Source organism: Sinocyclocheilus rhinocerous, unplaced genomic scaffold (assembly GCF_001515625.1).
Source record: "Sinocyclocheilus rhinocerous isolate Xijiao unplaced genomic scaffold, SAMN03320098_v1.1 scaffold3117, whole genome shotgun sequence".
Lineage (NCBI taxonomy): Eukaryota > Metazoa > Chordata > Actinopteri > Cypriniformes > Cyprinidae > Sinocyclocheilus > Sinocyclocheilus rhinocerous.
Genome location: NW_015629109.1, coordinates 383,035 through 394,521, shown reverse-complemented (window position 1 = coordinate 394,521; position 11,487 = coordinate 383,035). Strand labels below are relative to the sequence as shown.

The following is an 11,487-nucleotide window of genomic DNA, read 5'->3' as shown; positions in this document are numbered from 1 at the left end:
GCACCAGCTCGGACCTTATAAACTCTCCATCCCAAATCCTGGAATATCAAACCGAGAATCATGAAATCGGGCATAATGTGGATTTATCAAGCTCTTCTGTGCGTCTTTCTGTCTGTGGATGTGGGTGAGTGACCAGCGCGTAACGCACACTTGAAACCAAAGTGTGTTATTGATTAGTAACTGATCGTGTTTTAAACAGGTAAATGTCACTGTTAGATTGCTTTGAGAAATATTACATTAATTAAACAGAAGTTCATCAGGTTATGTATTCACAACTACTTCATGTTGTTTTTGAAAAATAGGTTAAGTGATGTAAGTGGTTACATCTGGTTAAGTGATGTCACATTTTGAGGGTAACTGTGACTCTGGGGATATTGGATATTATTTTGTGTATGTCATGTATTTAAGACTGGTTGTACTATCTCTCTTTCCCGTGCAAAAGCTTAACATGGTGATTAGGGCTGCACAGTTAATCGAATTTCTAATCGCGATTACAATTATGGATGCCACAATTACGTAATCGTTCAAAGCGGAAATTAATCGATTAAATTCCACTTATGTTATTCTGCACGCTTTCATCAGGTTATGTATTCACAACTACTTCATGTTGTTTTTGAAAAATAGGTTAAGTGATGTAAGTGGTTACATCTGGTTAAGTGATGTCACATTTTGAGGGTAACTGTGACTCTGGGGATATTGGATATTATTTTGTGTATGTCCTGTATTTAAGACTGGTTGTACTATCTCTCTTACCCGTGCAAAAGCTTAACATGGTGATTAGGGCTGCACAGTTAATCGAATTTCTAAACGCGATTACAATTATGGATACCACAATTACGTAATCGTTCAAAGCGGAAATTAATCGATTAATTTCCACTTATGTTATTCTGCACGCTCAAAATATGTTTTTTACTTTCTACGTGTTATCTTAAGGGGTTTTCCATTGTTTTAGTTTTAGTATAACATTATAATATCATTCATATTTTTACTTTTTTTTATAATCTTATTTTTTTATAATCTAATCTAATCTAATTTTATAATCTTCTTTTTAAAGAAGAAACCAATCCGATGTATATTTGACAGTTGATGCTTAATACTATAGAAAAGCACTAAAGGTTTTTCAGTTAGAGTGTTTTCAGCTTGTTTATTTTCATATAAAAAATACGGCATGCAGTTGCATCAAACAATGGTATAAACATCATTCAATGTAAATTGTGATAATCGTAATTAATAATCGCAATTACAATTTCAAGGGAATAATCGACAGTTATGATTTTTGTCATAATCGTGCAGCCTAATGGTGATCTAATACCTTATTTACTGCAGTTATACTAGTGGAACTACAAGCCATCAGTGACCTCACAAGAAATGAAACAAAATGACAAAAATATTAAAGAGGATTCTTCCTCTGTCTGAAGGAGATCTTATATTAATGACTAAGTACACTGTTAACTCTGACTCCTAATGCTCTAAAATTGGGTTTAATTAAACTTTATTACTTTTGACTGAAGTTTAATTGTTGCAAAGTGTTTACGACCAGCTGTAAGTTCGTTGCACTTTCAGCCGCTTTGAATGACTTTAACTGATGAAGAAACTTAAGTTGAAACTGTAAACACTTAGAAATGCAAGATATTATTATAAAGATGACATTTTAACAGTGAATAGTTGAAACTATGGCTATCATGGTAAATTGTTGGAAGGTTAAGGATTGCTGAAAAAGGAGCTCATCTTTTTCTCCACACAGAGTGACTGAGGGGTTCGTTTGAGTTTAAATCAATTTAATAACAGAAAATCCTCCCAACGTTTGGGTGGAAAATGAAAAATACAAATAAACAATCCAAGGGGTTTTTAATATATGTTTAGGAGGCCATAGTTTTCAAACTGTCCCCATTCACACTAATGTATATTTGGTTTGGATTTTACACAAATCCACTGACCTTTTCTCATGTTTCAGTCTCATAAACTGAAGCCTGAAGATGTTACATGCATCACGTAGTGCAGAGGATATGGGCTGGTGTGGCCTAGTGGTCAAAGATCTGGGCTGGTAGGTTGTAGGTTCAAATCCCACAAGTGTTAATCTATTGTGTCTTTTAGCAAGACACTTTTCTGCAGTATCATCTTGAGAGGGCCTGAAACTGTAAATTGAAACTGTAAAACTGTGTTTATAAAAGCGCCAACATATACACTGCTTTCAGTCCTGTTCCACTGAAGAAATTGATGTTGAATAACAGTGACATGCATCGTTAGATGCACTACAGCAGTGCAACAGACCCTTTCCAGAGTGCAAATTTCCCGCAATGGGCAAAAGCACATATGGGGTGAATGGACTCTCTAAAGCGGGCGTTATCGATGTGCTGTGCAACATCTGGACAGAGCCGTTTCTCCCATATTTCACCATTGCAAATATTCACCGGACCAGATGTGCTGCGTAAACACAGAACGAGAAGTTCTTCAAATTTTTACTGAAGCTTTAGGAAAGGAAAGGACATTAGTGAGTCAGACTGAAACCATTAATGCTGATGTTTCTCTGATGCCCGTCCTCATTGCTACCATAAACATCATCCCGTTGTTATTTAAGGAAGAGATTTAGCCAAATCTAATAAGCAGGATGGGAGATAAAGATGCCCCCGACAGGCCAGAAAGAGGAATTTAAAGGAGTCTAATTGGGGCGCTGAAGGAAAAGATCAATGTTTGAGGAGCAGCTCAATGAAATCCAGATGTGTTCAGATGTGGTCCAAACATTAATAATGTGTTCTCACCAAAACCGCTTCAGCCACAGGAGTTCGGCAGCATTGCGCATGTCTGAAGCAAACTGAGTGCTACCTTACACCGCTGATGTTCAACAGTTTATCAAATCACTTGATAATCAGGGCACCGGGCCCAGGACTACTGCACAGAGCAGATACAAGTTCATGCCCACGCTGAGTGAGATAACGGCATATGGGAGAGATATGAATACTTCTATTATCAGATTTTAAGAGGAATAGTTCACCTAAAATGAAGTGAGCATGCCCGTCAAACGTAAAACTACATAAAATTAGACAAACTTAAAAGTATCATAAATCAATAGATTTGTGTGAGGAATAGACTGAAATTTAAGTTATTATTCATTGGAAACATTTGTGATTCAGTGATTCCTGAACAGTGATTCCTACAACAAATTCTTTAGTCCAATTTGTGAGCAACTGAAATGTTTTGAAGCAATGATCTGGTCAAGTGGAGTCCCAAATGCCACCCTAAATGTGCAGTCACATTTACTGTTGCTTAATTGGTGACATTCCAATAGGAATCCATGTGATATGGAGTTTCTTCTAAGGGCGAATAAGTTCCCCATACAGATTTCGATCATGTTCCAAGTTGGTCACGCAAATTTGCCATGCTGACCAATAGCATATCCGATCGGTGCTTCATACATCTACACTACTGACAATGGACACATGACCTGTTTTTGTGTCAAGCCTGGAATTAGCTTAAATTTCGCAGATGTGACCTTATTGGCTACCGATACAGGAGAGAACCAATCAGCTGTGCCATGTGATAATGATGTCATTAGTTCAGATTGAGTTAGACCTATCGGACTGCGCCATCTAGAGTTTCATGCCAGAACTCTGTATTTAAACCAGTTTGTTCTTAGCTTTTGCTTGAAGTATATGGAGTTTTAAAGGGGTAGTTCAACCAAAAATGAAAATTCTGTCATTTATTACTCACCCTCATGTCGTTCCAATCCCGTAAGACCTTCGTTCATCTTCGGAATACAAATTAGGATATTTTTGATGAAATCCGAGAGCTTTCTGACCCAAGAATACGTTTTGTGTGCAAAGAAAACAAAATAATGACTTTATTCAATAATTCAAAAAGTATTCTCAATGTAGCATGGACTATTTAATGATGTCCTTGCTACCTTTCTGGGCGTGTCAGTTCCGTTGCTGTATATGCAGGGTCAGAAAGCTCTAGGATTTCATCAAAAATATCTTAATTTGTGCTCTGAATATGAACAAAGGACTTACGGGTTTGGAACGACATGAGGGTGAGTAATTATTGAGTAATTATTACTTTAAGCCCTTACAGTACAGTAGTAGTTTGCTGTGGAGTCCATATCACTACTAATTAAGCAGAAGTGTGCTTTGAAGGTCTGCAGATGGGTACTTGTGAGCAACCTTGTGAAACCTACAAATGCAACATCCTTGTAGACTTCAGACGGGCATACAGAAGCCTTAAATACACATTAAGTGCATGAACTCTCTGACTCAGTGGTTCGGTTCCTGCCGTTCTCCAGTTAAAAGCTCTCTGTTCGGAAGATTATCAGTGAATAATGTCTTACATTTCAGTGTGTTCCTCACACAAAGGTTTCATATGATTCAGAAGACTTGAAATGCTGTGCATGAGTTGTATAGACTAACTTGACAAGACAATAGGAGACGATAATGACATACTTTTAAGTTTTGGGTGAACTGTATGGTTAACATTTAATAGTACAGATCAGAAAATAAAGAGTGTAAGGAAACACTAGAAAGAAGATGTTTTAGTGTGGGAGTTACAATGTGAGCTTTGAACATGTATGTAAGCTGACTTTGGGAATGTCCTCGGACCACCAGAGTGCAGTGAATCATGAAAGTCTGGGCCCCACTCACTGGCCTCTCATTCATTTCTGCAGAAGAGACAGTCATAAAATAGAAACGGAAACCTGATTTTGCTAATGTGAAAGGATATAAATGCTGATGAGTCTAGTTATGTTTACTCCGCTTGCTTTGATGTACATCCAACTTGCTCACATATTATTGTAGCACAGTTTGTGCTGAATAAAAAAATAAATTACATGTTGGCCAATAGTATGTTATAAATAGCTGAAATAAGCACAAATTTATATGTAGCCTATTAAAATGATGTAAAACAAAACAAACATTTAAAAATAATACTATTTTAAAAAGTGGTTTCATATCAAATTCTAAAGAGGGTCAAATCTGTCAAAATATATCCGTTTTAAGTCACAAAGACACAAATTGGGCACAAATGGCACCATTTCCTGAGAATGACCTTTCTGATAATGTGTGTGACAGCTCCCACCACATGTATGAGATTACGAGTGTACATGTACGTGTGTGTTTTAAGTATCTGCATATGTGTTTGTGTTTAATCTCCTTGTCTCTTTTGTTCAGAGTGCAGGAAACAGACATTGCAAAGGTATCAGAAAAGTGAAACCAGCCGGCTGCTTTGTACAGACTGTCCGGAATCTCCTCGAATTAGAAATCTCTCGTTGGATGACTGCGCACGCAAATGCAGCAAGAGCAAGAAGTCCTGCAGGTGACACACGCACATGTAATCACACAATGGATAGTTCACCTAAAATGACAATTCTGTTATCATTTACATACCCTGATGTTGTTTTGTTTTTCTTTGAAACAAAAAATAAGATATTTTGAGTGTTTTTTGTCCATGCACTTAAAGTCAGTGGTGACCAGTGTTGTTTTGAAATTAAGTCATCCAGGTTTTTGAACGACGTAATTTTAATTTTTGGGTGAACAATTGGTTCAACAAATGAGACCCTCATCTGATCCAGGTGGATCTCTGACCCAACAGTTGTCTTTAGTTATCTTGGTTTTCTCTATTTGCCTCCTTACAGGGAATTCTACTTTGACCACATAAACAGGAAATGTCACTTGCTTCCCTTCGACCGTTTCTCTGAAGGCGCAAAAAGAGAGCGAAAACCCAATTACGACCTTTACGAAAAGAAAGGTAAATATTTGCAATACATTTTCGAAGAAGTTCACTCACACTTGACTTTTTACTTTTATTTCTTTCTACTTACGTTTCCTGGAAATGTTTTGTTGCAATACCGAGCAAATGCCAGTCATGTTTGCTTAGACTGGTTTTAAAGTGTGAAATTGCTTCTTCCTATGTATAAAATCACCTCTGTCATTTTAAACAACGCAAGCATGTAATCACACAATGGATAGTTCACCTAAAATGACAATTCTGTTATCATTTACATACCCTGATGTTGTTTTGTTTTTCTTTGAAACAAAAAATAAGATATTTTGAGTGTTTTTTTGTCCATGCACTTGAAGTCAATGGTGACCAGTGTTGTTTTGAAATTAAGTCATCCAGGTTTTTGAACGACGTAATTTTAATTTTTGGGTGAACAATTGGTTCAACAAATGAGACCCTCATCTGATCCAGGTGGATCTCTGACCCAACAGTTGTCTTTAGTTATCTTGGTTTTCTCTATTTGCCTCCTTACAGGGAATTCTACTTTGACCACATAAACAGGAAATGTCACTTGCTTCCCTTCGACCGTTTCTCTGAAGGCGCAAAAAGAGAGCGAAAACCCAATTACGACCTTTACGAAAAGAAAGGTAAATATTTGCAATACATTTTCGAAGAAGTTCACTCACACTTGACTTTTTACTTTTATTTCTTTCTACTTACGTTTCCTGGAAATGTTTTGTTGCAATACCGAGCAAATGCCAGTCATGTTTGCTTAGACTGGTTTTAAAGTGTGAAATTGCTTCTTCCTATGTATAAAATCACCTCTGTCATTGTAAACAACACAAGCATGAGACATTTGGCAGCAAACAGCTAACAAAGTATAAGAAAGCATGACGATAAGTGTTGACGTTAACAAGATGCCGTTTGTTTATGTTTCCAGCAAGAACTGGAGTTGAACATTTAGATTTATGTCGTAATCGACAGTAAAACTCTTGTTTGGAGACTTAAATCACCTGAGGACGTCAACGAAATGTGTAATCTGTAAACAACGTTTATAGTTTCACATTATATGAATATCTTTGTGGCGTATGTTTTCCACAGACTATGTGAAAGAGTGCATCATTGGGTCAGGTGTCAACTACAAGGGGAGAAGATCGTTCACAAAGACTGGAATTACGTGTCAAGCCTGGAATATGTCCATCCCACATGAACACAAGTAAAAATTTACTTTAATAATTGAAAATAAATAAACCAGAAAGCTTTGTTATTTCATTTATATACAGGCAACGAATAAAGTACCCCTAAAAATTTGTCTCGCCCAATAGAAATGCTTTTTGGGGAGGAACAGGATATTGCAAGGCGCCGACATGCTGCATTGTGACGCGTCTTGATTCCTTAGTGAATTGGGTTCTACAACAATGCAGCCGGTGCATTGAAATAAAGCACAAACAGTTTAAATTAATATAAATAGCATATCACTTCTATTTACACTTTGTGGGAATAGCATCTATCACTGTTTGCACTTGTAAACAAGATGCTAATTGTTGCCATTTACACTGTGTGCAAACATTATCTAACAATATTTATACTCAGAGTAAATAGCATTTAAGTTCCGTTGACACTTTGTGTAAATAGCATTAACCTTTTTTACACTCTGTGTAAATATCTGCAGGTAATAAACAACGCAATTCATAGTGAATTCTCGCCTCTGTCTCTTAAACTGTTCACTCCTCTGTAACTCATTCTCTCAGTAAACTTCTCATTTGCAACTTTCATATGGTCTCTGACAGCTAGCAATGTTCGCAATAGTCTTCGCTGTTTCTAGCGCAGACTTAGCCATTAGCTGTTAATCGCCGCCAGCATGCTGTCTGCCAACAATCGCTGCAGATGAGATTGCTTTCAGGCCTGGTCGTTTGAGAGTCGTCTTTCTGACAACAGAAGTTAAGTGGGACTGTACGGAGTGATGCCTTGACTGCGTGAACACGAGCCAGTCCGGTTAATGTGGTCAATTGTTGCCAGGTCCTTGTTAGCCAAGATGTTATTAGCTCTATGAGTTACACCCCTTACAAGCTGTATAAAGATTTTAGAGGTGGGAGAATGAAAGAAAGATAGAGAAAGAACGAGAGGAGGAGGATTTATGGACTGAAGTCATGTTCTGTCTGCCCTCCAGCTGAGCTCACAAAGCCGCAGACACATTAAAATATGAGCAGCATTCGAGACTAGCGCACAGATGCTAATCCAGACCTTCTCCTCCCTATGGATAACAGTACTTTCCGACTTCGATTCCCTTCGAACCTTTTTCCATGTGATAAGATCTTTTTCCTCTCAGCTTCTCAATCTATCCACCAGCACAGTGTGTCCAAGTCAAATGGGGAGACAGCAGAAAATGATCAGAGAGAAGGTGATGAGAACCAAGTAAATCTTCTCTGAGAAGACAAAAAACACAAGCCCTTCTTCTACCAATAAGGCGTTGGTGCTGGTTCCAGAACCGGTGGCCAGCCAACAAGCAACCTGCTTCCCAGAAATGTCTCTTTATGAGATGTAAACCTTTTGTACAAACACAAACGAAAGGTTTCCAATAAATGACCAGTTTCCAACCCATATGACCTCCTGGTGTTGTAAATGGGATTAAGGAAAGTTAAAAATGTTCTGTTCAGATTGCATTCGGAGTGTGAGAGTGTCTGTTGGCAGCCAGAGAGAAATAGCTGGCTAACATCTGTTAGCACAACATCATTAGCTGTAGAGATCTCAGGCCTCATGTGGAACCAGCCGCAAGATCCAGATGCAGGAACACAGTCCATTCCAGCACAGCACGCCTTTCGTAACCCAGTTGTTTAAGCAATTCATCTGCTCTGCATGGATTTTGTTTAGATCGTATCATGATTTTTGGTGCCATTCTAACTTATTTTGATGTTTTAGAAGCAACAGGAGTTTTCCAGATCAATTCAAAGGTTTAGGTTGATGCAGATTTAGGTCATCAGATAGCATCTGTTGGGGCACAATGTGCTTGGTTTACATGGATGTTAGCTGGTCCAGGCTGATTTAGATGATTGATTCAAGTCAACCAGGTAGAGCAGGGGTGTCCAAACTCGGTCCTGGTATGCCACTGTCCTGCAGTTTAGCTCCAACCCCAATTAAACACACCTGAATCAGCTATTCGAGGTCTTACTAGGCATACTAGAAACTTCCAGGCAGGTGTGTTGAGGCAAGCTGGAGCTAAACTCTGCAGGAAAGTGGATCTCAAAGTCCAGAGTTGAGGACCCCTGAGCTAAACTCTGCAGGGCAGATTTTAAGGTACCTGTGGATGGCCATCCATACTGCTTATTGTATATAGGATTGTAAGACCTGGTTGACCAGCGGTGTCAGTCCTGCTCCTGGAGGGCCACTTTCCTGCAGAGTTTAGCTCCAACCTTCTCCAACATACCTGTTCAGAATTATTTGTAATCCAGAAGACCTTGATAAACTAGTTCAGGTGTATAAGGTGGCCCTCCAGGAGCAGTATTGGACACCCTTGTAGTAGACTATTTTGGTCAACCGGTAGAATGTAGACTATCCTCGTGTGGACCTCTGCTGAAAGACAACAAGGTTTCTTAACTAGCTCCATCAGGGAGTCAACCAGCTTCACAGGAATGACCATGCTGATCAACCAGCTTCATCTGCTAAGTTTTGCTGTTGAACAGCATGGCTATGCCAGTTCTCAAGCTGAACCAGCACTAGCACTAACTCAAAATTCATACTTGTCTAAGCTGATCTTTTAGGCTAACTGGGCTGATTTATTCAATCAGAGTTCCAAAAGACCAGGTGTGTCCAATCCTGCTCCTGAAACTCTGCAACGTTCTTTTCCAACCTGTTCAAACACACCTGCCTGGAAGTTTCTAGTAATCTTGAAGACCTCAATTAACTAGTTCATGTGTTTTTAAATGGAGCTAAACTCTGCAGGACAGTGGCCTTGCAGAAAAAGGGCTGGACACCCCTGAAAAAGAGCTGGTTGATCGCAATAACAAAATTTTTTACTGTTTTCCCTCTCTTATTATCTCTATATATTGATTTTTCAGTTTCAAGCCTGCCAGACACAAAAAGTTTGACCTGCGTCAGAACTTTTGCCGAAACCCGGACAATGATCCAAGTGGACCCTGGTGCTTCACTGAACTCACTGAGACTCGGCACCAGGAATGTGGGCTGCCCCAGTGTTCAGAAGGTTAGAGATGACTTCATCAATACTGTATATAATATGTGCTTTTGTGTCTGTGCAAATCTGTACTTGAGAGTACCGTATGTCAGTATATTTGTGTTTGTTGTACTGTCTGCATGACAGTGTGTGCATTTGGTGTTTGTAATACCTGTGTGCATGCATGTTTGTAGTGGAGTGTATGAAGTGTAATGGGGAAACATACAGAGGGCCCATGGATCACACAGAGAGTGGGAAAGAGTGCCAGAGATGGGACTCACAGAAACCTCATAAACACACCTACCAGCCTCACAGGTACACATTCACATGTACACACACACACACACACACACACACACCAATTGCGTGATTTTCAACATGCTCCTCTGTATCTGTATTTATAGGCATGTAGGTAAAGGCCTGGATGACAACTACTGCCGCAATCCCAATAATGACGTGCGTCCGTGGTGTTACACAATGGACAAAAAAACACCATGGGAGTACTGTAACATAAGTGTGTGTGGTATGTTCACTTTTCCACCTTTCATTCTATGAAATATTTGCATTTGGGTTTTAGCTGTATTTCTGGTTTTGTTTTGTTGTGATATTGTGATGTTGATGTATGTGACCCAAACATCTCTCCATTTTATGCCTGATTTTATTTTATTTTATTTTGTCTGTTTTGAGTTTAATTCAAGCTAAATGTTTCTAACGCATGTGGAGGAAACCACTCTCCTATCACAGATACTTGCATGTGTGTGATATTTCGTTTAGCCCAGAGATTGTGTACAGGTGCACTGACTCGTCATAAATCTCGTGGTTCAAGTGTTACTCCTGTATTTCATCCATGGCATCCAATGGAAACATTTTTCAAATGCTGATGCTTGGAATTCCTGACATTCTCTCTCCCTCGTTCAGACTCAGATAATGATGTGGAAGTGGAGGTGACCAACTCTTGTTTTCGGGGTCAGGGAGAGGGTTACAGGGGTACAGTCAATGTGACCCCTGCAGGTGTGACCTGTCAACGCTGGGATGCCCTTTTTCCTCACAACCATTCATACACACCTCACAACTATAAATGCAAGTGAGTCATGCTACACTTATGTTTTTCAGGACGCCTCAGCATGTTTCTGTGGTTGATAAGGTGTTCTGAGGTCATTTATAAAAAAATCTTTCATCCTAAAAGTGTACGTAGGCAGAAAAGCTAGATTTTGCGTACGCACAAAAGTTTTCAGATTTCTAAAACCATGCGTACGCCAGAACCTGTGCAAAAACCCCATTATAAATCCCAGTCAGGGGAAGATTGTGCGTACGTGCATCTCCACCCCGACTCCTCCCCGAAATCACCATATATGGAGCTTACAACGCCTAGTTTTTCTATGCATAACCTCATCTGCATTTCATCTGCACATCATTTCTATGCATATTCCCATCCACGTGACACCATGTTTAACATCGTCAAAGGTACAAGACATTAAGGAAATATGAGATACGGACTATAAAATGCCATTTGTGCCATGCACATTAATTTTTATTGCTAAAAATCATCCAGCATCCTTATGTTTTTTAATAAATATATCAAAATATCCATAAAAAACTGTTTAAAATAGTTC

The 11,487-nt window shown here is 38.9% G+C and overlaps 1 protein-coding gene across 1 annotated transcript in view; it reads left to right on the top strand.

Annotated features, from left to right (window-relative positions):
* Nucleotides 1-11,487, top strand: part of LOC107738831 (hepatocyte growth factor-like) — a 28,560-nt gene continuing 17,073 nt past the window's right edge. The window contains exons 1-8 of the mRNA XM_016550719.1: nt 1-124; nt 5,157-5,301; nt 5,621-5,733; nt 6,808-6,922; nt 9,762-9,904; nt 10,069-10,189; nt 10,279-10,397; nt 10,793-10,958. Coding sequence (XP_016406205.1) covers nt 61-124; nt 5,157-5,301; nt 5,621-5,733; nt 6,808-6,922; nt 9,762-9,904; nt 10,069-10,189; nt 10,279-10,397; nt 10,793-10,958 — 986 coding nt within the window. The 5' untranslated portion in view covers nt 1-60. The remainder of the gene's footprint in view (nt 125-5,156; nt 5,302-5,620; nt 5,734-6,807; nt 6,923-9,761; nt 9,905-10,068; nt 10,190-10,278; nt 10,398-10,792; nt 10,959-11,487) is intronic.